Below are 26,237 nucleotides of genomic sequence, written 5' to 3'. Positions count from 1 at the left end.
ACCTGAGCACACTCAGAGCTCACACGCAGAACCCGCGGATCACCCAGAACGGGTGTCTCTGTTGCGCACGTAAACATGTATATGCGGCTTACTGCGTAACAGTTTACAGTCTAGAGAAGACACACGGCACATCCGTGTTCGTGACCGCACACTGCCAGGAAAATGGTGCACTGCGCTGTAGAGACGTGTCCAATTTATTAGACATTTCAAAAAAATCTAAACCAAAAAATGCTCATGTGCTCTTGCCCACATGTATCTCTGACGACAACCCACTAAAACGTTTGACTTACAGTACCATCTCCCCTGGGCAGTACAGCTTCACTTAGGTATCCAGGACAGAAGTTGTGAATAAATGAACATGCTGGGACCGAGAACAGGGTAAGTAAATTACCGAGTCTAATATCTCATTCTGTAAAGACAACATAAAATTGCTAAACGCACCCTACTAGGATTTTATGAGAAGCGTTTCCCCTTGTGCTCAGTCGCACGCATGAAGAACTTAACGCCTCTCAGTGCACAAGACGTGATATCAAGATGTTTATCCCTAAGTGGGGGAAAGAGCCAGTTGAAAACCAGCAGAGGAAGGTGCCGAAGTTTCAAACATGGCATGGCTGGCGTATTCAGTGCTCAATGTCCCAATGTTATTTTTGTGTGGACGGACACACTGATTAGGAACATTTGGTAAATTAGGATAAAAATTGTTAAATTATTTACTAAAAGGGAGACAGGCAGTATGTCACATTGAACAGTTTCACAAAATACTATCTTCAGGAAAAGGAATTTTCCCAAAACATTTAAATAAAATTTGCAAGGTTCATACCCGTGCTTGAAACACAAGATGAAAAATGACAAGTTCATGTCTGCACGAGTTTGAACTGAGAGAAGCCTTTAGACCTTTCTAAAAGCAACTTCGGGGGCGCCTGGGTGGCTCAGTGGGTTAAGCCGCTGCCTTCGGCTCAGGTCATGATCTCAGGGTCCTGGGATGGAGTCCCGCATCGGGCTCTCTGCTCGCGGCGAGCCTGCTTCCCTCTCTCTGTCTGCCTGCCTCTCTGTCTGCTTGTGATCTCTCTCTGTCAAATAAATACATAAAATCTTTAAAAAAAAAAAAAAAAAAAAAAAATAAAAGCAACTTCGTTCCTACATTCCACACAAAGAAAGCTACTACAAATGGAAATATACACTATATTTTAGAAAAGAGTAGGTTTTACTGGTGTGATCGTGGTGTCACCGGTTTTTACTTGATTAGGCGTGTCCCAGAAGCCACACGCCGACTGGCCTCGGGCTGTGGCTTCAGCTACTGTCTTCCGAGCACAGCACGAGGCTAACTTTGAAACAAACGTTCCGGGGGTTCTTCTGCTTCACACGGTTCCCCACTACAGCCCCCGACTGCTCCCTCCGCCTGCTCTGTCTGCGCCGGGCGCCGGGCAGCTGGCAGGCCGGGCGGCCGGTGGCGTCTCTGCCGGGAGATCGGACTCCATCAGCCGCTCTCCCGGCTCCTCTCCAGGCTGCGGATTCGGACACACAGCACTCGGCCCCTTGTGACCACTTTCCTGAGAGGGTCCTGGTCACGGGGACAGTGCTCCAAGGGACCCTGGTTCTCCCCGCCCCAGAGCGGGCAGCTCCGTGGGCACCATTGGGGACCCGCCTCCCAGGCCGTGAAGCAGGCGACCTTCTGTGTGGATGGGGACGGTCAGAGTCCAGGTTCCCCCGGAAGGTCGGGCTCGCAGGCCGGGGAGCCGCAGCCACGGGAACAATGAGGACATTATGGCCACCGCATGCGCCACACGGTTCCAGCCCCTCACACAGATGAAGCCATTTACCCTCCCCAAACCATAAAAGAGGGGCGGCACTCCGTGTGTGCAACAGCGGGAGACCCGAGGCACAGGACGGGCCAGCGATTTACATGTGGCCGCTCAGAGGACCTGCGATTTGAACATACAAACAGATACATTGCTAAAGTCCAGATTTTTCCTGCTACCACGATGCTACTATCCTGCCGGGAACGCTCTGTTTGATTATTTCAGAAATCCAAATCCTCCGAAACAGCCCTTCACAGTGCCCTGCAAGAACCTCACGTCACGTCTGAAGTGACAGAGCCGTGCGTCTGGGACCAGTATTCATTCTAACCGCTGATCTGACATCACGACTTAGAACTAATTTTGTTCTGTGCTCTAAGCTTTTGAGATCTATGAGAAAAAACAGATACTTTATTGTACATGCGTTACAAAGGATTCCTGAAAACAGACGAACATCCAAAACAGTGTCCCCGAAGTTTGCGTACGAACACTGCCAGCGCCGGACAGCACCGCAGCGTGGCGGCCGGACCCAGCAGCCTGAACCCAACGGTGCTTCCCCGCGGCTCTTCTGGGCAAACCCGGCTCACAGGCTGCGCCTGCCCCGCTTCCCCCGAAAAGCAAGAACACAGACATACTGGGCTGAGTTACTCGTCTGGGCTTCAGAGTCGTCTGAAAGAAGGAGTAGAGGCTTTGGGGTGAGCTCGCCTAACAGCTCCCACGGGGCTGCTCAAGCAGAAGCAGGAGCTCACCTTTCTGGGGTCTGATGATAAAAGACTGTGTGGCCCCGTTCACCAGCCGGCAGTACCCATCTATCAAGTCCGCCATATTCTCGGCGATGGTTAGGGACGGCGCTGTCACGGTCAGAGGCTAAAAGGGGAAAAGACCGAGAGAGAGGCGTTATTGTTCTCTGCAGTCATCAAAGGGGCAGCTGCACTGTGACATCAGAGCTCCAGATACGCTTGGAAACGGCAGAGTGGCAGCGGCACAGATTTGTCATGAGGTTGGCGTGAAAAAGGAAGTTTGATATTTAAGGACGTTATTCCTAGAATATGTGACAGAAGGCGACCCAGACAGAAACAGAAAAATCACTTAAAACTGAGATTCATTTTCTAGAACTAAAGGAGGGAAAAAGAAATTATTTCCCTTCAGAGTGTCTGGCCCCTCTGGCACATCTAATTACGGGAAGAAGTTAAGGAATTAGTGTATTTCAAGTATGGTCTATTTTAGAAACTAAACATGGAGTACATTTTTATCAATTATCCATCATCGCTTTTCTAGCATTAAAGAAAATTACTAAAATCTCGTGGTTTTTAGCACGCACAGCATGTTTTGCCTAAGAGGTCGGAAATTACTGTTTTCACCATCAGACCTGCAGTTCTGATAAACGTCCTCCAGACTGATCACTAGCGATGACCCGGGAGATGATGAGAGCTGTTCCTTCCCGCCCGACACAGGGATGCCCTAGTCTGAGCAGTACCCCCCCCCCCCCGCCCTCGAACGACACACCTTCCCAGCATTCGGCTCCGCGTTCGGAGTTCTGGCCACGGTGGGGCCGAACAAGAACATTACCGAGACGCTGTCGGGAAATTTTAGCTGGCAATAGTTTCCGTATTTTAGGGTTTCATTTATTCACCTCGGACAATCACAAATGCACTTCCTAGAGCCTCAGAAATGTCACGGCTCCTAAGGCAGAAAGAACACGTGACAGATAAACCCATCTGAGGAAAGGGTGCCGCCACCCAAAGACCAGGGGTGGTGCGCCGCACAATGAGAGGTCCGAACGCATGCCCTGTGCCACCAGCCCGGGCGTTCCGACTCCTCACGCAGAAGCGTCCTCTGCCTGTCGATCAGAGAGGGTCCCCTGATGCACAGTTGCCAGGTGACGGCCTGTCCGGACTGGGCCAGGCTGCCTGCGGGTTAAAAGCGCGGGCCCCAGGAGGCGCCCATCTCCACCACTTGTGCGGGGCCTCCTTGGCTGTACGCTGGGGACAAAGGATCTCAAAGAACTTTCGCTGCGTTCTGAGAATGACCCGTGTCGCTCCTGGCTCCTGCACTGAGAGTCAAAGTGGCAGGGGACCCAGCCGGCTGGCACAGCAGTCTGGGAACGACGCCGCTGACCCAGGGCACCCGTGTTCACACGATCCTAAGAAGCTGCCGACCGTGGCAGTTCACGGGACTCCTCGACCGCCCTGACGACCGTGCGCCCGACCGACTCTTCCGTCTGTCGCCTGCTCTACTCTGGGGGACACGCGCTCGTCGCTACCGGAGACGCAGCAGGAGCACGTACGAGGAAGCTGGGATTGCGAGGGCGCGCGGGAGCCGCATCCTTACCTCGGGCGCGCCGGCGATTTTCAGCTGCAGCATCCCTTTCCTGTCCTTGTCTTCGCTGTTCGAGTACTGAATGGTCTGCACTTGATTGAAGTCGGCCAGATGTGTGGGCTTGGGAGAGAAAAGGCAAACCACTTGGGACCCCAGATAAGGACTGTCCAGTACTGTGGGACCCTCTCACGGAGCCCATCCCGCCCCGCTCTCCCAAGGGCCTCCTCCCAGGGACCGTGTACGTCAGCCCCAGCGGGGTATTCGCCTCCCTCGGAGCCGTCCTGGGACCGCCAGGAACCGTCTGCTTGCTTCCAGGTGCGGGACGGGCCTGCTGTCTGCTCCTCATGACCAAGCAGGAGCAGTCCAGCCGTCAGAGCTGGCCGGGGGAGTCCCAGGCCCCAGAGAAGGAAGGAACGGAACCAAGTCCCGGACGTCACTCACTTGCGGGCCTTGAGGGGAGCCGCGTGTCGGACGTGCCCCCTTCCCACAGGGAGGGACCTGGGCGCACTCCCAGCGTACCCTGAACTAGAGCGCATCTCTGAGTGTGACGGCACCACAGGGTGGCAGGTGTCCAAAGGGCCCTTCCCAGAAGCGCACGCCAAGAGAGACGTCACTTCTCCAAAATAACCGCCCATTTGTCCCTTACCCTCCCAGCAGTTCATGGCAGCGGTTTGCTGTGATGATTCCCACACTTATTCGCAGCAATTACCGATCACAGCCTCCTTCTCTCTCAGTGCCATGAGGCGGGGCCTCTCCCGCCAAGTGCTCCACTCGGCCCAGATTCTGCCACTGGGACCGAGCTGGAACTATGGTTCAGAAAGTGGCTCCCTGGGACGCCTCGGTGGCTCAGTCATTTAAGCGTCTGCCTTCAGCTTGAGTCATGATCCCAGGGTCCTGGGACAGAGCCCCGCATCGGGCTCCCTGCTTGCAGGAAGCCTGCTTCTCCCTCTCCCACTCCCATGCTTGTGTTCCCGCTCTCGCTGTGTCTCTCTGTCAGATAAATGGATAAAATCTTAAAAAAAGAAGTGGCTCATAGGGGCGCCTGGGTGGCTCAGGCGGTGAAGAATCTGCCTTCAGCTCAGGTCACAATCCCAGGGTCCCAGGATTGAGTCCCATGTAGGGCTCCCTGCCTGGTGGGGAGTCTGCTTCTCCCTCGGTCCCTCCCCCCTGCATGCTCGCTCTCTCTCTCTCTCAAATAAATAAATACCTTAAAAAGAGAGAGAGAAAGCTTCCGTTCACATCAGAGCACCTTCACAGTTTTGCTTTCAGGCACAGGTGTGCTCTGTGAGGCCTTCGCATGGGAGCCCAGGGCAGGCCTCCAGTTTCCCATTCCACGACGTCCAAGCAGCAGGCCGCACAGCCCGTGCCCACTCCCCTCTCTCCACCTCTGTGCCATCTGCCCGCAAGGGGTGCCCTCCTCCTTCCCTGACCGCCCGCCACAGTTCCTTCGGCTTCTCCTCTACTCCATGGCTAAACCGCCAAGGGCGACAGGACTCTGTGCCGGGCCCGGCCCGCCCGTGAGTCCCGGGGTGCAAGCAGCATCCCCAGCCCCGTACCGGGACATGCGTCCGACCGCTGTGTGACATCCCCACACGGACATCGGGGCCAGACTGCGACCAGCACAGTCACGGGGTCTGCTCTCAACACCGGCTCCCTCTCCAGGCCTCCCCAGGACGGCAACAAGCATCACCATTCAACCCCGTTCCTGAGCCGAGACACAGCGGCATCCCCTCCGGCTCCTTCCTTTGCTCCCCTCCCAGCCGGCTCCATACCCGGAGTCTGCGGCTTTCCTTCCATTTCCCCAGCTGTCGCTCGGGTGCCATCGACCCTGCAGCTGTCGCCCTGGATCCGTGCCTGGCCCCCTCACAGACCGCCCCTACCTGGAAGCCAGGGACGCGCCTCACAGTGTGAGTCCGGCCTGACAGCCCCTGCTTCAACAGGCACGATGCCAGCAAGAGGAAGCAAACGCCCACCAGGCCTGCCCTCGGCCTGCCTCTCGGACCTAACTTCCCATCATGAGCTCGTCTTGCTCAGACGCACTCTAGTCTTCCCAGGGCGCAGTCGTGCCCCCAGACGGCTGTTTCTGGTTGGCTGAAGAATGAGGGAGGCGGATGTGGACCATGGCCGTGAGACATGAGAGAACGCACAGGAAATCCCCTCACAACGAAAACTGTCCTATGTCCTGAACCGCTTTCGAAGATCCTGGTATGTATTCACGTTGGTGAGAAATCAGATTCTAGAACCCAAGTCTTTGTAAAACACGACATGTGTTCTGCACTCAACTCTCCAGGAGCACAACTTGGGTGCACTTCAGGTGTAATTAATGATTTTGCTATCTCTGGAGTGTTAGGATGAGTCGCTCACCACTTAGGAAAATGCCATTACAGAGGGCAATGACTGTTTGGCATCCGAGCTGCCGACCCCGTATGCACACACGTCTGTAACAGAGGAGATGAGGCTCCTTCTAACCAGGAATCGAACGCTATTAGGCTGGTAACGCCTGAAATGACGGACATCTCAACCAGTCTCACTAAATGATTATGTTAAAATATTTTATTGTCATCTTATAATTAAAAAAATTTTTGTTCCAAAGCACGTGAGAAACTCGTCATAGAAATTATTATATTCCTTTTTTTAAAACCTACTGTGTTTCTGCCTCACTCTGACACGCCCCCCAAGGCTGGTCACCTGGAAGCCCTCGTCACTTTCCTACACTACGTGTAAGGGGCGACTAGCAGCGGCCCTCTCTCGGAGGACTGTGCTCAGTACTCAGCTCTGTCCCTCCTCTAACGGCTGCCGGTCTCTGAGCTGAAATAGATGTTTTGGAATTACATGTTCACAGCATACTCTGTGATTTTATTTCAAGTTACCAAAAGGCTCTTAAAAAATATCTGTTATGGGGCGGCTGGGGGGCTCAGTGGTTAAGCCTCTGCCTTCGGCTCAGGTCATGGTCTCAGGGTCCTGGAATCGAGCCCCACAATGGGATCTCTGCTTGGCAGGGAGCCTGCTTCCCCCCTCTCCCACCCCCCCCCCCCCCGCCGCCTCTCTGTCTACTTGTGATCTCTCTTTCTCTCTGTGTCAAATAAATAAATAAAATCTTTAAAACAAAATCTGTTACAGAGGTGTCTGGGTGGTTCAGTCATTAAGCATCTGCCTTCAGCTCAGGTCATGATCCTGGGGTTCTGGGATCGAGCCCATTAGGCTCCCTGCTCAGCGGGAAGCCTGCTTCTCCCTCTCCCACTGCCCCTGCTTGTGTCCCCTCTCCCACTGCGTCTCTCTGTCAAATAAATAAATAAAATCTTTAAAAAAAAATCTGTTATGGTTGGGAGGGAAGCACAGTGACCAGCCCTCCGAGCGGTACAGCAGACACTTCCTACCTGGCCAGGGCCCTCTCTCACGATCACGGTATTTCTGGGGCCTGCATTCTTTCTCCTATCGGCTCTCACAGACAGACTGACAGCGCCATGTGGGGAGCTCGTGGCGGACGCCCATCCTAGCCACCCCTTATCACCAGGAAGGAGGGCCGCGCCTGGGACGTGAGGGAGTGAATGTGTGACTCTGAGAACTGCCGAGGCGCGGGGCTCTGTTCTAAGTACCAGGAACAGAGCAGCAAGCCGGGTTGGCGTGAGCCCAGACATCAACAGTCGTGCAGGAGGCACGGCGTCGCGACTGCGGTAAGGACCACAGCAAAGCACCCGAGGGTACTAAAACTCACCCTGCTTTGTTTGGGGAGGGGCGGGAGGAAGTGATGAGGCCTCCGAGCGAGTCTCACTGAGGAGAGCGGGCCCACGGCCCCAGGAAGCCAGGCCCGCGCGGATTTCCCTCTGCGCTGGGCCCCGGCTGCCGGCTCGCCGCCCAGCACCAAGCAGCTGCACACACGCGCAACCTGGCCAACACGACACCCCGGACGAGGCAGGCAAGTCGTCCTGACGAGCCGGAGAGAGGGCAAGTGTGTGCACAGGGGGCTGTAGGGTGGGGCCGTCTGGTCCGGCAGTTGGGAAGCTGCGTGCGGCCGCTGAGGCCAGTCTGCACCGAGCTGGGATGGAGCGCAGGACGCACGCCACCTGCGAAGACTCACGGTGATAAGGGACAGGGACGACCTCCACAGCCTCTACACGGATGACGCCTTGAGATGACGGTAACTGGGATGGACCGGGACACATAAGATATGTTACTGAAATTCAGTTTTACCTTCCGCACTGGGGTGCTAGACCACTGAAAAGTCCAAGGCACTTGCCTCAGACCTGTACTGTGCTGGCGAGGGGGGACCCGAAGTCAGGGGAAGTCGACAAGGACCCGGAAGTACCGAGGGGCTCCACTGGGCCCCGTGGAGGCTGGGCGGGCTCTGGCGCGCTGGCGGGGGTGGCAGAGAGCATGGGAGGAACCCAGGCGGCGCACTCAGAGCAGCTCGGCTTCGAGCAGCCACGCGCGCCACCAGGGGCTCAGCAGCCGCGTGCTAAGAATGTTTGCAACAGAGCAAAGAAGAAACGTGTGGGCTGCCTGGTGGGGACAGGGAAAGTACAGGTTCAAGGGAGGACATTTTCAGGACGAGAGAGATTACACATTTTTCTATGCTGACAGGAACGGCCAGCAGATTGGAAGCATTTACTGGTGCAGGAAAGAGAGCAGAGATGGGGTCGCTCCGCAGCCAGGAGCGGTCTTACCGGAAGCGTGACGCTCACCCACAGAAGGCAGGCCCGGGAGGGCGGGTGCGGCAGGCAGAAATGCGGGCAGGACAGACTGTACAGGCACTTCCGGGGCTCTGTCCTGACCAGCCCATCCCAGTTTCCGTCTACTTTACACACCCAGCAACCTTCACTTCAGAGACAGAGATCCTCATGGTCTCCAAGAGAAAACAGACATTTTTTTTCCCATAGAACTTGATTAAAAACCACCACGTGCTTGGCCATAAAGAAGACAGGAACACATTCACGAGAATTAACATGGGAAAAACCTGCCTCTGCTCATCGGCCAGGAACGGGAGAAATGGTGACAGTGAGACCCAAACCCTCAGAGCGGCCTGAAATGTAACATGGTCCCAGATAATGCTACGAGGAAAGAGAAAACGTCAAGCTGTATGGAAATAGCGCGGAAGGAGAACACGCCCACCGACACGGATAAGACATGAAAGGTTGTTCGAGAAAATGGCCTCCAGAGTAACCGGGAACACACTGGAAAGAAACACCCAAAGGGAACAGCAGGAGGAAGGCTAACGTCAAGCGAACGAGATGGAAACGGAGTCTGCCGAGATCAGTGCCGACACGGAAGGAAAGGGACGGCAATGCCGTGACCCTGATTTCTGCGCCTGCCCACGAAGAGCCGCTGTGACACACCCTCCGCCCGCACGGCTGCGAGAGCCAACGCCCCCCACCCCGACGCGCGGCGGCCCGAGACCAGGTGCAGGACTGAAGTCACCGGAGAGATGACGAGAGAACCCCGAGACACCGCTCCCTGGTGACAACCTGAAAACGCGGAGGCAGAGGACACGCTAACGGAACGCGAGTTAGGACAGGCGACAGGAAGTGGACACCCCAAACCGCCATGCCGCTGCGGGAGGCATGGGAGGGCGCAGGCATGATCGAATCCATTACTTAATTGACCAACCTATTAGGTGGCTGAAATGATCACGGCCATTTTACCACTGAGGAAACACGAGCCAGTGGCGGTGGGATGGAGCTGAAGTCACAAGGCCAGCATGAGAGTGAGTCAAGGTGGAAACCGTGGCCACGTCCGTCCTCCAGAGCCGGCCTCCCTTGCCCACGTTCAGGGCCCCATTGTGACCTCGCCAGAGTACTCGAGGTGGAATCCAGGATGGTTAAAGGCTCACATGTAAAACGGACAGAGACAACCCTGCAAGCAAACCCAGGAGACCACAATTCGCACCTAAAGGCTGGGACGCCGACAATCTGTAAGCAGTGAACACACATGATGCCACGGGCTGTCCCGCAGAGCTCACACCGATGGCCGCCCTTGCCACTGGCGCAGGGTGGCTCTGGCTGGGCCACCGTCTCGTCCACACTTGGCATTACAGCTCTCTCTCATTTCAGCCATCCTAGCAGACACGCAAGAGCGCACGCTGCGCGTCACCCTGGGGCTCCCAGGCGCGACACCTTTTCATCTACCTCCAGACGACTTGGGTATCCTCTTGGGTTGTCTGCCCTTCACTTAGCGATTTACTGCCAAGCTTCCCCCCGCTTAGAAGTCTACTGTCAAATGTATTAATGCAACTATCTGTCTTGCCTTTCTACTACCTTTCAATGAGAAGTTCTTGATTTCAACGTACTCTAATTTATCAGAATTGTCTTTTAGAGTTAGCTCTTTGTAAATGCTGTTTAAGGAATCTCTTCCTACTCCAAATTCACACAGATATTCCCCGGTGTTTTCTTGTCTGACTTGTGTTACTTGTCTTCCACGGGTAGGTCGACCCTCCAGGTGGAATGGGTTGTCATGGTGTGTGATGGGGGTCAGAATGCCCTGCTTTTTCGCTGCGAACACCTGGCGGGCGCTGCGGCATGTACGAAGAGCTCATCGGTGATGCAGAACCCAGGACAGCGTCCCCTCTCGGGCAGGGTGCCAGAGACTGGGAAGGGGCGGGACTCGTCCTGTCTGTGCTCGGGTCCAGCGTGAGGACGGTCAGTGCACAGGCAGCCCTGAGACGTCCCCAAAGCAGACTTACGTTGCAGCCCTTGTCCGTGAGGTAACTGATGCCTTCTTCGGGGCCAATTGCCAGTTCTACCGAGATAATCCAGCTTGACTTTTGAAGGGTGAAATAGGTGACGACGAAGTTCCCAGAAGAGAAAAGAAATATTTTAGATGAAAGCACAAACATGTTCAAGGAGCAAGGCGGGGGTGGGGGGCTGGGGGGCTGGCCTTCCCTCTACCTAGCCAAGCACGACAGAACACCTGTGACTTCACTGACCCATATCCGGTGGGTCTGAAGCCAACGGGCTCTTTGGAAAGCTCTCTGAATGGTTAAACTAGCCCAGAGAGAACAGTTAATTAGCGTATCACGGGGCTGGAATAAAGAAATCTAATCATCAACACAGGAGTGCTTCTACAGCAAGGTGACTTCCTCCTCACATTGATACATTTGCTTGTTTGCATTTTCCCCACTGGAAAATGACGAGTATTTTCATGTTGTTAAACATGTGACAGTCAGATTTCAATTAGAAATTCAGACATCTGTGGACAAGAGAAAGCAAAAGAAACGAAATCCAGGCCACCATTTCCCACGTCCCCACACTTACACCCAGAGCACACTTGAAGCATTCTTTATCGAATCTGTACACCGGGGAGAGGATCTCAAAGAATTTCAGAATACTTTCTTCTCTATTAAGGTTGGCAAACTGTCTAAACGTCTGTTGGATCAGCTTCCGTAGCGTTTTGGCCTGCGCGATAAAATCACGAAAGTCACTTTAGAGTCACCAACACACAGCAGCAACAGCAAATGCCCAAGACGCCACCTCCCTCCCACACTCGCTCCCACCTCTGTCCACATCACGGTGAAACGCCACATCCCTTTTTAAGCAGCTGCAATGAAATGCACACGGTGTAAGATACAGCATCCTAACCCTTTTAAGTACATAGTTCGGTGATTCCAAGCATTACTTCCTTTTTTTTTTTTAAGATTTTATTTATTTATTTGGCAGAGATCACAAGTAGGCAGAGAGGCAGGCAGAGAGAGAGGAGGAAGCAGGCTCCCTGCTGAGCGAAGAGCCCGACGCGGGGCTCAATCCCAGGACCCTGAGACCATGACCTGAGCTGAAGGCAGAGGCTTAACCCACTGAGCCACCCAGTCGCCCCTCCAAGAATTACTTCTTAAACAGAAATGTATAAGGCAATAATTTGCTTATTAGAACATGCTGTAAAAGGTCAGGCATTAAAAAGCACATACTGTCTTAAAAAATTAAACATAAAAAATAAAATAAAAAACACATCCTATCTATGCACATGATGGGGAGCCGGCAAAACCCAGCTGGGAGGGTACTCACACACCCACTGTTAGGAGGTAAGTAGATACAAATCAAACACCTTAAAAAAAAACCTACTTTGGATCCAGAAATTAAATTCCAAGGCATTGGTCTTTAGAAATGACTGGAGAACTCCGCAAGGACTCAGCAACAAGGAGGTTCGGTGCAGAAGGATTTACAGCAGCGGCTGGGTTACACGCATCATAATTTGTCTGCCTACGTTGTACGCGGCCCTCAAGATCGTCGTGCGGAAATACCTCACTGACATGAAAATCCCTATCACGGTGTTGGGTGAAACAGTCTGTACGTGCAGTACAGAGGCCTTTAAAAGGAGAGCACCGCTGACGGGGCTGACGCAGGTACGTGTGAGCGCAGGTGCACATGTATTCACACGCAGAGAAGGAGGCGGAACAACTACGCCCCTTCTCCATGTGGCGGGACGAGAGAACTTCCAGACCGCTGGTGCGCATCTGAGTGTTCTGCTTCCGCACTGCCAGCATCTGGGTGGCGGAGGGAAGGGCCCTCCAGGCAGCCCAGAGTCCGTGGTGCGTTAGCAGCAGCCTGGGGAGGGCAGCGGGCAGAGGATGCACGACACGGTCCGAGGAAGAGGGCTGGGGGAAGCCATAGGAAGCCCCCGGCTTTCACCCCCGGAAGAGACAGAGTCCTTGGGTGCCTCGGGCAGAGTCACGAGAACTGACCCACCGGCTGCCGTGAATGGTACGAAGGACGCCGGGGGGACCGAGCAGGTGACAGTACAGTACTCGAGAAGGTGAGCAGAGTCTGTGCACGTACAGAAGCGGAAAGGGGTGAGAAGCAGGTTTATTCTGAAAAACAGAACCAACACCATGTCCTGAGAGGCGGGAATTCCCATGAACTGAAATGGTGGGCCCGTGGGGAACAGACCAGCCGGTGAAGGTCCTGGCGGAGACCCGGGACCTGGCTGGGAGCTCAGGCAGGAATCCGAGCCAGCAGATGGGAGGCTGGGGGTGGCGGGCAGAGAGGAGGTGGAGGGCCTCATCCCACCGAACATGCTCATCTGAGCAGGTCGGGGGCTGTGGCTGCTCAGGCAGCCAGGAGGTGGCCTGCCAGGGAGCGCACACAGAGGTGACAGCCCACTGCAGTGGCGTGAAGGCCACCGTGGGGTCAAGGGATCACTGGATGTGGGACACTGCAGGGAGCGAGCTGACAGCTGGGCGCTCAGCCAAAGAGCAGGACGGAGAGCCGGCGGCCGGCAGTCGTGGGGATGAAGACCAAGTGCAAGAGGCCAGGGCAGGCAGAGGACCGGACCTATGGCCCGTGACCTTCCATTCTAAAGGCTTGCGCTGCTCTTGCCCCACGGGTGTGGAGGAGGCTATGAGAAAAAGACCAGCCGCGTTCCTGGAATAGGCCACCCAAGAAACACCAGCGGCACAGACTCAAAGCTGATGGCAGAGGAGAGAGCTGGGGACCTTTGGGACACTCGGATGACTGTATACGGATGGCAGGAGAACAGGCACCTGGGCAGGACGAGGGACGAGGCTTCTGGATGGAACAGAGGGCAAACAGAAGGGGCAAGCTTGGTGAAAAGAGAGTCACACCAATTCTGGACGTGGGTGCGACCCTTACGTCTTTGGACCTGAACGCTCAGGCAGACAGCTGCACACAGCTCTGGAGCCCAGGAGAGGGCAGGGCCACAGCTGAAGGGGTCACAGAGGGCTCCCCCCAACCAAGTGGAGGCGGGAAAGAAGGGAGCGCCGCAGCCGGGCCGGCAGGACAGTGCGGGGCTGCAGGCGTTCTGCCGAGGACTAAGGACAGCTGTAGACCACGCGGTCGAAACTGAAGAGAAGGGAAACAGGCTCAAGGTCAGCAAGGCTTCGCGAGCAGACCTTCACACAGAAAATGAACGGTTACCCTTGGAGGCTCAGTAAAGAAAAGTCTGGGAAACATATTTGGGGAATGCCCATCTAAGCACTGGCCATGAGTCGAGGGGCTGAAGAGGCCACTCGTATCACAGGCTGGGACGGCATGTAAGAGCTGTTGTGACTCCGGGCTCTGCAAACATTCTTGTGGCCTGGAAGGTCCAGCTCTCTGCCAGGAGAGCGCAGACCGGCTGTGGAGACCTGAGGAAGAGCACAACTCCAGCCTAAGGACGCTGAAACAGACAACGTGGAAGTAAAATCTGGTCTGTCCCTTAAGCGAGGGCTTGTCACTCACTAGCATGTCAGCGGGAAGACGGCTCTGACTGCTCTGAGTTCGATGGCCTGAGGCAGGACATAGTGCTACCGAGTGCTCACGCGCCCACTGAAGGAGAAAACCAGCGCAGAGAAAGCCCTGGAAGGCCCCCAACTCTTCCTACAAGAGCAGGACACCATAGCCTAGAATACGGCAGCAGCTGCAAAGAACAGCTGCCCAAGGAGCATGGGGACCAGAACACAGCGACAAATCGCTTTTATTAACGTTGATAAAAAGTCGATGTGGTCACTCGCACCTCTAAGAACGTTCACTCAGAGCAGATGAGTAATGATGTGTGGCGACTAAACCCGGTCAAAGAGGTCCAGAAAAGAAGCCAGTTCTCTGCCTTGTGGCAGCAACGAGCCACCTGTTTAGAAACAACCGACAACACTCCACGCTGACACCTGCTCATTGTGCGATGTGTTCAAAATGTGTCACCCGGAAGAGGTTTCTCTCCCAAGTGGGAGAGACAGAGGTCTCTCGTTAAAGCCGAGCAGTTGAAGGTGTGTCCGGAGTGTCAGACATCCCCCCACCCAGCCACCCACCTGAGGTTTCCACGGGACCTCCCACACATCCAAGAGCTGACGGGCCACGAAGAGAACCTGGGATCGCCCTCCAGGCTCAGCACCCCCATCTCGGCCGACCTCCCAGATGCTTAAGGTAGAAGCCAGGTGGCCGTCCCGACCCCCCTTTTCCCTACCCACTCAACCCCGCTAAACCCCCACGTGCCGCAGGTGCTTTCACAAGAAGCACACGGTGTTCCCTAACGCTTTCACTCTTGCCTGAACCTCTGCGACAGCCCCCCAGGCGACCATCTACATTCTGGATACACTGTGGCCAGGAGCGGGACTGCCATCACCTTGCAGCTCCAGCCCCTGGGAGCTCAGCAGACGGAATCATCTCACTGGGCCAGAACCGTGCCTGAGCTGCCTCGGGGCTACAGGGGCCAGGAGGAAGGGCGCTGCGGACGAGCAGGTCCAGCCCCAGAGAGTGGCGGCCAAGTCGGGGGCTGTGTCATCCTGGGGCAGTGCGGGAGGCTCAGGGAGGGCACGGCTGCTCTCTGGTCTCCAGACGCCCTCCATTTCCGCAGCAGCCCCACAGAGAAGTTCTATCCCCCCAGCTTACAAATGATGAAACGGAGGCACAGAGACGACCGAGACCCTGAATCTCAGAGCTGCATCGCAGAGCCAGGATCGAAGCCTGAGCAGCCTGGTGCCAGGGTCTGCGATCCCAATGAGAACATCACTCCCCCTCCCAGAGGCCATCAGCCTGGGGGCTGAAGCTGGCCGAGTGACCGGGGCTTCAGGGGTGTGGGCCCGAGGACAGGGCTCTGGGCAGGCCCTGCGGCCACCCCAGTGTGTCAATAAGGCCCGGTTAGAGCAGGAGCCCGGCAGCATACACTGGGTGCCTAACAAGTATCTTCAAGGGATGGGCAGGTCAAGAACAAAGGAAGGACACTGTCCCATCCCATTACCTGTCCCCTTTGGTGCAGCACCGAGAACTGCAGCCAGAAGTTCTGGTAGAAGAGAGACGGTGAAATTATGAGGGAGGGGCCAGGTGTGCTCATGAGCCTCACGGGGGCTTGGTGTGCAGACCGCCTGCTTTCCAGTCTTTTTTTTTTTTTTTAACATTACAAAGCTAGTTGTAAAAAAAAATAAACTGACACGTGACAGGTGAGTATGGACATGTGTGTCAGATACAATGTGGTACGCCCTAGTCCCCGGGGCTGCCCAGTCTCGCTGATCCTGTGACACGGCTGTGCCCCACCCTGCTTCCCCGAGTGTCCTGTCCCTCCACCAGCGGCCAGCAGCAGGACCACGTGGGGTGCAGCGTGGCAACACGAGGCCAGGCCCTGCTCTTCCTCCCTCCTCCCACGTCAGGCTTCACGCCCTTGGTGCTCTCTGTGCACAGGACTCTGTCTTCCGACCTTTCCCACCAGCTGGCAAGGCTGTGTCCTGAGGCTCAAGAACACCAAAGAGTGCGTGACCAGCCCCCGCTGCTGCTCCATCCCCCGCACTCAGCATTGACATGCTGGGAATTTCTGGGAATTTCAGAGTTGCGGGGACAGCACTGAAAGTGGCAACTACGAATGACTGTCAGCATGGAGGGTGTGAGGCAAACTCCACATGGGTTCCACACCGCCGACCCTGTGGACATGTGGGCCCGGCTCTGCGCTAAGCAGCAGAAGTCTCCGGGAGGACAGCGGCCCCAGGATCCGCTCAGGACTAGTTCCGCACAGAAACGACCCTGGCTCCTGGCAACTACCACGGCCCCTGCTCAGAAGGGAGGACCCACACTTTCCCACGGCCTGGACTTCCACGTTGCCTAAACCTCCGGTGTCCAGAAAACCCTGTCTGAGAGGAGCCCTAGATCTGTTTTTCTGAGAAGGATCTTGCAGCCAGAACCGTTTCTTTCCTGTCACAGCGAGGAAACGACTCCACAAGATCTAACGTCCTCGACTCTGCTGCCATGACTCAGTACACTTCCAGGACCGGCTGGAGCAAGCAAGACTGTTGTGTATCACTTTCTGTCCCGATTCATAGTTTCAGGTCTCACTGTGTGTTTGCCTGGATCTAGGACACCAGGTGTCTACCTGTGAAGGCTGTTCAATTTGAAACCGATCCCGCTACAGAGAAAACCACCCAGAAAGTGATGTTTCTTCAGAGTGGAACAGTTACTAGCTTGGTTATCAGAAATCGCTGCTTAGCCACTGTGAACAACAAAGTAATCTTATATTAGTCGCCTAATAGTTATCGGATGCTGCTCGCAACAGTGAACTTGTAGAGCTTCCCAGAAGTAAAGGTTATATAACATAATGTTAAAGAAAATTTGCAATAGAAGAATAATAGGTGGGAATACGATAATTAAGTTCTTTCATCCACCCGCCCCCCCATGCTAAATATAGGTGTATTAACAGTGCGAGCAAAGTGTGTTTTAACTGCGATCTGACTCGGAACACTGTATCAGTGTCAGGTAACACAGCGAGTCGGTCTTCGCACACACTGCAATGAGCACCCCAGCAAGTTTAGAGGCCATCCACCACCTCACACAGCTACACATTTTCTGGTGACACAACTTTTAAGACCGATGAAGCTATTTAAGAAGCCAAACAGACTCTACGTGTTTTACAGAATTACATGAGAAAGCAGGTGAAATTACATGAGAAAGCGAGTTCTGCTGCGCTTCGGTGAGAACCACTCGATGAATCTGTATCTGAACTCTGGGCTCCCGCTTGCCACAGAATCAGCAGCGCCCGAACTTCTCAGAGCGCTGCTGCTCTTTACTCGGTTCAGGGCAAGCTCGCTTGAGTTCCCCACGGTCGGCACCTTCCGTTCTGTTCCGGCGGAAGCCCCGGTACCCGGGCCCAATCACTGCACGTCCCCAGCCGCCCCAGCCCTGCCTGCTTCCAGCATGTTCTCCGCGCTGCCGCCAGCCCAAGCAGACAGCCGCGCAGGGAGCAGGCCCGCAGCCCACCGTGAGAGCCGCCGGCACACCAGAGTCAGTGGCAGCAGCAGGACAGGGAAGACAATCATTGGGACAGATCCTAGGAACAGTCCACAAGGGGCCTGGAGGGACGAGTCTGGTCAGGGAAGGGGGCTCATGTGCGGCGAGGCGGGCGCGGAGCAGCAGCGTGCGGGGCTCTGGGAGCCGCTCTCCGATCAGGCCCTCCTTCCGCGGCGCCCTTCCTACACGGCTCCCCACTAACTCGACTCATCTTCCAGTCGCTCTGCAAGCTGTCCACTCGGTCATCCGAGTGAGGTGCACCAAACGTCACCGAGTGCCAGGCACCATGTCCAAAACGGTGCTCGCGGTGGAGAACGCAGCAGGTGTCATCGGGGCCCTCGGGGATCTTAAAAAACGGTGGAGGCAGGCAGACAAAATGCAGACAGGGAAGTAACCGCGAATCCGAACTTGAGAAAGTAAAGATTAAGGCCGTGAGCAGAGTCCTGAGAGGAGGACGTGCCCCAGCAGTGCTGGGTTGCTGAGGAGACTGTGCGAGGGCGGGGGGGGGGGAGCCCAGGTCTGGGGGAGCCGGCCGTGGGGACGGGGTGCTGGGGGAGGCTCAGGCCCGCCCCCTCGCAGACCTCCCCGGGTACCGCGGGCCACTTGGGCTACACCTGCACCAGGGTATCTGTGACCCCTCGGTGGGGGCCCCCTGTTTTGGGTATGAGCATCCATTTTCAGTGTAGAGCAATCTGCTGGGGCTCCCAAGAGAGCGCAGCAACTGAGGCCGCCTTGGGCTCACACCTGAGAGCAGCTCAGACACCGACAGAACACGGCCGTTCTCACATGCTTTGCTGCTTGTTCATTTCACGCCGGCTAGTGCACTCCTCTGTGCGGGGAACTGCCAGTTTGCTCAAGAACGGTGCCTTCTGCTTGGGTGGCTGCCTCCCCACCCCGCCTGCCAGCGCACTGCAGACTCGGGCCCAGGGGCACCCCTTCCACTCGAGGGCTGTCTGCCTAGGCCTTCTCGGCATAGGTCTCCTCTGCTCTTCCTGACCGTGTACCGCATCTGCAGAGTACTTTAAAACACACGCTTCCGGACCTGCTTCCCATTTTTAGATCGCTGAGAAGCTGTGCGAGCAAGGCAGGCCCTTCCCACCTCCTCCGGGACGCTCCAGCGAGCAGCACGCAGAGGTCCGCACACAGGCCCTTTGTCACCGACTGCGTTTGGTAAATTGTACCAACACTCAGACCCAGTAACGGGCAATGGGACACGGTGGACGACCCGTACGGAACAAGCAGCAGCAGCATGATGACCAAGAAACTCTTGTGGAAAAATGACTGATGCAGGGGCGCCTGGAGGCACAGACGGTGAAGCCTGTCTTTAGCTCAGGTCATGATTCCAGGGTCCTGGGATCGAACCCCAGGCTGGGCTGCCTGCTCAGAGGGGACTCTGCTTGTCCCTCTCCCTCTGCCCCTCCCCACCTTGTGCACTCTTTCCCTCTTGCAAATAAATAAAATCTTAAAAATAAGTGATTAATGCCATAAAAACCGCTCGACTTGGCATTTCATCGTTGTCGGTAAGAAGTTCAGTCCTCCTCCACCTCCCGCCACGTAACACTTAGTGAGTTCGGTGCTCGTTGTTCTCAGACTTTGTATTTACAAATTCATTAATCCCTGTATGAAGCCCAAGTGTTAGAAAGTGGTTTCATCCCCACTTTACACATGTGGAAACTAAAATACAGTAAAATTATGTAACTTGGCCAAAACGCCATGCAGTTCACGGTGATGAAGTCGGAATTTTCACCGAGACAGCACGGCCTCAGAGCAGGTCTTCCGGACCAACAGGCCGGCCCTCTCGCAACACTCACGCCGGCCTGCTCGGACGGCTTGCCACACGGCTGTTCCGGGACAGACCACCACCTCTGTGACAAACGAGTGGTAACAGCCACCACTCACAGGTAAACCGCATCGGTACAGATGCCGTGGTAGGTGACGTACGTACACTGATCTGTCAAACAGTCACCCCAACCCTACAAAATACAGAAACCAGCCCAAGACCATGAGGCTCATAAATGGCAAAGGTCCCATGAGCCGGACTCTATTCCGACTGAAGCCTATGCCCTCCCTCCACACTTGAACGTCTCGCCATGCGCTCTGGATTGGTGGGAAACCCTGCCTCAGGGCCCCAGGGCATCCCTCCCCTGCGGTTCCCTCTGCAGGGAGGGAGATGAGACAATGCTCTGCAGAAGTTACTCATGAGGGGGAGAAGAGAGATCTTTATAGTGCACTTACATGATGGTCCCATGTGTGAGCAGACACACACACGGCTACCGTACGCTGCCTCCTCACCCACGTGTCTCAACATTCCTGAGACCATAAAGACACAGGCGACAAAATCTACTGTGTGCAGCCTTCTTAGGCTTGTACTTAGCTGAGCGTCACACGTGACAGCAAGTGAAACCGTGACTTTCTGGGACAGAGCTGTGCATACGGGAGTCTCCTTACTAGTAACAGAGCATAAGAACCACCAGCCTTTTTACGTTGTAACTTTTACACATAAGAGAGAAAACCATACACCACAGGGAAGTATTTACATAACGTGGCCATCGGAGTGTGAGAAAGCAAATTCTAATTACCTTGACAGAATCCAGTAAACTCCTAGGAAAAAATCGCTTCAAACCAACATCTTTTCTGAAACATAAAAAGAAGCGTATTAACAAATAACACCACCAAATCAATTAACATAATGACATTGTTGCAAGAACATAAATGCGATTTAAATTCTTTCTCCTTCCACGTATTATTCAGGAAGGAAGGAAGTCAAATAAGGCTCCACTTTGCCAGCACAGTCAGGGAAGGGGCGGGAAGATCATCTTCTAGATATGAACAGAAAACATTAATACAAGTCGCTTTCAGTAGAACATCTTTTTCCTACTTAACCCTCACTGGTGAAAACCATTCCACAGTTGGGCCTCTTGGCAGATGGCAATGTCTGCGTAAACACTGCCTGAAGCTCTGCCTTATCAACACCGTTCAAACTCGGTGGCATCATATTTGCGGACAGAGCAAACTGACCGGAGTAGGAAAAGGTGTGGGATAAACCAGGGAAGCTTAAAAAAAGTTCCTTAAATGAATCCTAAAAGTTGACTATTTTCTTTAGGTAATCTTTTTTTGACTAAGGGACTCATTCACCAAACCAAAGTTTATCATCTCAGTTTCACATAAGAAGCAAAAAGCAAGAAGTTAGATGATTTGCGTAAAGTCAGAAAGCTGAGTGCGGGAAGGTTGGAAGTTCCGGTAATTTTCTTTAGATCAGGCTACAGGACTGACCCTTATTATGATCACGGGCCTCAAAACACTCGGCCAAGAAGACAGACCGGAAAGACCAGCTCCTTCCTTTTCTGCTCCCTTTGGTCCCGAGTGTGCCAGGATTTTTGGTCACTAGATGGCCCTCGTGTGCTCGTAAAATCGAACAAGCCCTGCCGCCATCAGACACTGTGGGAAGCCCGGGAGGACAGAACAAAAGCAAGACGGAGGAAACTAAACACAGGTATCTCTTCGGAATTACCTAAGGAAACTATAAGCTGAATAGAAAGTATTTTTAAAAACACAAAAGGGATGACTTCCTTACCCATGACTGTAAGTTGGCTGGCATTACAAACGAAACCACAGATAGCGCACGGAGTTTGAACGGTTGATCCCACATCCAAACATTTCAACCACATATTCCATAATCTGTCAGTCAGTGCTCCCTAAATCCAAAATTAGTCCCGGTTCCCAATCTTTTTCATTGCTATTATGTTCACGACACGCTTCTGAAATTCTTTCTCGACTTCCAGGACAAACCGTTTCCTGGTTCTACCTACCAGTGAACTCCTACAACCCTGGTGCTCCATTTCTTTTTCTAACCACTTTGCTTTGTAACTTCCCTTCCTTCCCTTTCCAGACCAGCAGCACCTACTGTGACTACAGGGTGTGAAAGAGGGAGAAAGGTCCGCCCAGGGTCTTCCCTTTCCAGCTGCCTCCTGGACAGGGACTTTGCCTTTAAGGGCTTGGGGGCTAGCCGCTGTGGGAAGCAGCACGGTAAGGACGTAAAGAGAAACAGCCTAGGATTTTTAGGCATTGTTCCTGAGCACCGTCTCCCCTCCTTTCCTTTCTGGGCAACTGTTCTGTACTGAGAGCCTTTTCCATATGGAGAGCTCTGGGCTGGAGTCTTCGCGGGGTCGCAGGATGCATCTGGCTCCCAGTAAACACCTATGAAGCCGAGGTTTTCTCTTTGTAAACCGGGAACGCTAAATCCTGCCACGAGCTGCGGTGCAGGATGAAGGAGAGTGTTAAGTCCCTACAACTCTCCTCCAGAAATACCGTAGGTGCCCCTCCTGTCCGGTGAGAGTCCGGTCCACACGACGGAGTCCCTGCTGTCTGAGCAGAGGGAGGCGAGACTGGTTTCCGCCACGAGCAGGATATACGGTGGGGCTGGGGGAGGATACAACCGGAAGAGCAGGAGGGAGGAAGGCCGGCAGGTGCGCAGGGAAGCGGTGCAGGGAGGGCGGGCAGCAGAGGAAGCGAGAAGGGAAGAGATCAGACCTGTGGACACCAGGCCATGTGTGAGCGAGCGGACCCCATGCACTGAGAGTGGAAGGCCGGGGGTGTGTTCTGTTTCAGGTGTGTGAGCACAAGCCAGGTGTACACGGCCTCCTAGTGGGGATTTCGAGGAGGCAGTGGGCCACCAGTCTCTGGATGGGGGGAAGACCAGGGCAGGGGAGGTTCTCTTCCCGACTGTGAGACCAGCGTCCCCGTTAGTCAAACCAGTAATGCATCTACTTTTCTTAGAGCCGAGTGGAAAGCAAAGACTCTGTCACAAATGGGGAAATTACAGATGGACCCAAAGCGTTGTATGTTTCATGAAAAATGAGAGAGGGCGTACTTCTTCGTGGAAATGAAGCCTATTTCTAGGTGTTACTTTTACTTCCAAGATGAAGACAGCTCCATTAAGGAAAAAGAAAAAAAAAGCTAAGGTCAACGAATGCTACAGTTCAGTTTTTCCAACTGTTTTTGAGCAATGGATTTATAACATTTGTCCATGTGTTAGACCTCTTTTAAACGTGACACCTGGGGCACCTGGGTGGCTCAGTCAGGTAAGCATCTGCCTTCCGTTCAGGTCATGATCTCAAGGTAAGGGTCTAGCCCCATCTAGGGGGGGTCCCTGCTCCGTGGGGAGTCTGCTGCTCCCTCTCTCCCTGCCCCTCCCGCCTCCACTCGCTCTCTTCTCTCTAATAAGTTTTTTAAAATCTTTAAAAAATGTGACAGCTGGCAAGTGAGAAACTAAAAACAAGGCTAAAGTACACAAAATATCAGAAAAATTCAAGAACACGTACCCGTTAATTTAATCAGGAAGCCAACCTACGTTGGGCTTCGTGGTGGGGGACACTGAGGGTCCCCGAGCAGCACCTCAGGCGCCGGGCTCAGTTTTAGGGAAACGACCAAACTTACAGCCTCTGCTAGGACGCGCAGCGGGGACAGGCAGCCTGTGCCAGCGTGCCAGTGCCACCGGGTGACGGCGTGTCCTCTGATGTGCACCAGGAGATCTTTTCGCTTCCTGTGCCGTCCAGCTCGCCCGAGCCCGGACTCCGCACAGACGCGAGGTGAGCTGAGTCACACAGTACGTACTGGCCGGATGTCTGCAGGGCCACTGGAACTGTATTACAAGGTAACCCATTCTGTACAAACAGTTGTCGAGGGGTAGATCCTGAGTTCCCGTGAACGCACTGGACAGGAAACTAGCCACGTGACACTCTTAGAAGACCACAAACCCCAATTCCCAAACTCAAGCATTAGGCTGCTCGACTCCCATACGCACTCCGAGGAGACGTGCAAACCCACGCACAGCCGACAGGACGTGCCCATCGGGCCAGAGCCGTATTGTTCACTGCAGCGATCCTGGGAAGCCGTATGTGCTGAAGGCAGCTACACTCGATCGAAGAATCTAGGTCCCTGTGGTGGTGGCCACATGTCAGGGGCTCTGCGGCCGCAGAGGGGGGAGCAGCTGCCACGCGGGCCGGGGCAGAGAGGACGTTCCCGTCGCGGTGGGCCGCTGCACTGGGCGGCAGGCACCCTGACTCTCCAGCGCTCGGGGCCAGGTGCCCAGGGCTCCCGGTGAGCTCAGGGGTGAGCGGGATGGACGGACGCTGGGATCAGCTGCCCACCCGGCACAATGGGCACAGGACGACCGCGCAGCATCCCAACCTCTGGGACAGAGCCCCGCAGCCGGGAGGAGGGCGGCCCGGGACCACGTGGCAGCAGCAGGCAGCGGACCTTCCAGGACGGAGCTGGGAGTCACACCGGCAGTCTTCAGCCGGGACTGCCTGTCCCCGACAGCAGGGAGCTTCTGGGGACTACCCTTCCCGCTTTTCCCTCAGGGTTGGCAGAAAGGGTTTCTATCCTTTGGTCTCTAGAGTTCAAATTATTCTGATGTGAAGCTTCGAAGAAAACAAGGCTGCCCTCCTCTGCCTCCTCACACCAGGCCCCACGCTGGGGGACAGGGCAGGACAATCCCCACACGCCCCCTTTCCTCAGGGGAGACATGGGGTCAACAACCACTCCCAGAGGTGCTGTCAGACAATGGGGCTCTGGAACCCACACGTCTGCTCGTTGAGACTCGGGGTTTCTGAAGCTTGAAATGATCGCTGTGATCAACGGTAACCAGAGTCCTCTTAATTAACGTTTAATTTACCTCTGTCCTTCCCAGGAACTATCAGAACCACTGCTGACTGACGAGGACAGTGTTAAGCTCCAAGCTCTGCCCCCCAGGCTCAAGGCTGAACCCCCCGCTTCCAGGCCTTGCCCCTCCACAGCCTGCTCCCCACGGACAGCCGTCCCAGCGAGAAGACACACTCCCGCCCCCCGGGCAGGCGGCACTGCTCGCCCCCTGCAGCCTCTCCCGGACACCCAGGCTCTGCCACACAGAGGACGAACGTTCCAGAGTGCCCTGGCTGCTGCCTGCAGACTCCCAGCCTGCGGCCCTGCCCTGCACACGTGCACCCAAGTCCACAGACCCCAGCATAGCGGGCTTGGGACACCGGAGTGTGGAGGAAGCTTCACAGTAAGTCAATTCTCAAGTCAGAGATGAATTTATTTCCCCTTTGGCACCACTTCTGAGAAGACCCCGGCCTCGTCTGCTGGCTCTGGGTGACTAATACTCCGTGGACATAATTCCTCAAAGATTTAAAGCCCAGGCCAAAGAGCAACCAAAACTGATGTTAAAATACAACTAAAATGTGCATTTTCATACAGCATCCCCATCTCACCCTTACCCCAAACCCTGAGTATCTTTAACATAAAAATACCACTGACATACTTAGCCTCTAAAACGCCTTAAGCCTCTTAAAAACTGATAAATATGGAAGGAAGTTCTCTAACCGCAGTACAGACTGCTGCTATCCATTTCCGAGTGGCAGGCTCTCCTCCCTCCCGGGTAATAAGAAGTTGCCTTCTGGCCTGGCACAGCCCTGCGGTCCTCTCCTGTAGCCAGCCGTGACCACGTGACTACAACTCGGCCATGTCCCTCGAAGGGAAAGTACTACGTACACAGCTGTGTCCTTGCGGGGGTGGAGAGAGAGGGCGCCCACTTTCTCCTCCTCTGGGAGGCTGGAAAGTGCACCAGCCATCCTAGGTCACCGGAGGAAGGGGGCCACGCTACGGACACAGGGATGGCAGGACAAGAGAGGCCTGGCTCTCTGCTGGCGAGGACCAGTGACCGCTAAGGCTTGTCCTGTATGGAAGAGGAAGGACCTTTGATCTAACAGTTAAGCCACTGTCGATTCGGGCCAAAGCCATCAGCACCTTCCTTTATGGATGGCAGGTAGCTCAAGAAAGCGCTAGACTGCGACTAGAAGACAATGAAGAAATGAGAACAGTGCAAACTTGTAACTAACCTCAGGTAATTTTAAATCATGCATTTTTTTTTTTCCTTCAAGAAATACCGATCCTCAGAACAACACATGAACGTCAGACGCTGCTCGGCGATGGGAATAGCGGGAGGGCCCCCGCCCCCACCGTCAGCGATGCGGACGGTCGCAGCAGAAAACAGACACGAGCACACAAACAACTACAGAGGAATACATCACATGCAAAGATGATGAAAAACACTCTTCTTTAAAAAGCAAACCACGTAATAAGGAAATGAGCAGAACTGAAAGGTGAAGTAACTCATGTAACTTCACAACACAAGTCAGTGGTTAAAACAAGAATCAGGGGTATGTAAAATTCTTCCTTCAACGGGATCACAGCTTATTTTGGTTAATCTGTCTTTGTCACGATGTAGTTGTTAGCTTGAGTATGAAACATTTTTCCTAAAACCTGAGCAGACCTCCTGCGGCAGGTGCCTTCCTCCCCTGCCCCGCCTCTGCTCACAAAGGCGCACACAGAGTCTCACCCGCCTGCCCGCCACTCTGCTCCCTGGGGGTGCGCACCCTCAAGAGGCCGCGTTCCGGGG

General features: G+C 54.7%; 1 protein-coding gene across 26 annotated transcripts in view; it reads right to left on the bottom strand.

Moving 5' to 3' along the window:
* Positions 1–26,237, bottom strand: part of PTK2 (protein tyrosine kinase 2) — a 245,726-nt gene that overhangs the window by 93,454 nt on the left and 126,035 nt on the right. For all 26 annotated transcript variants that reach the window (XM_046001796.1, XM_046001805.1, XM_046001597.1 and 23 more), the window contains 5 exons: positions 20,380–20,434; positions 11,363–11,503; positions 10,792–10,869; positions 4,128–4,235; positions 2,546–2,663 (listed from right to left, as the gene is read on the bottom strand). In XM_046001796.1, the coding sequence (XP_045857752.1) occupies positions 2,546–2,663; positions 4,128–4,235; positions 10,792–10,869; positions 11,363–11,503; positions 20,380–20,434 (500 nt within the window). The remainder of the gene's footprint in view (positions 1–2,545; positions 2,664–4,127; positions 4,236–10,791; positions 10,870–11,362; positions 11,504–20,379; positions 20,435–26,237) is intronic.

Source organism: Meles meles, chromosome 1 (assembly GCF_922984935.1).
Source record: "Meles meles chromosome 1, mMelMel3.1 paternal haplotype, whole genome shotgun sequence".
In the NCBI taxonomy this organism is placed as follows: domain Eukaryota; kingdom Metazoa; phylum Chordata; class Mammalia; order Carnivora; family Mustelidae; genus Meles; species Meles meles.
This window is presented reverse-complemented; position numbering and strand designations above follow the sequence as displayed.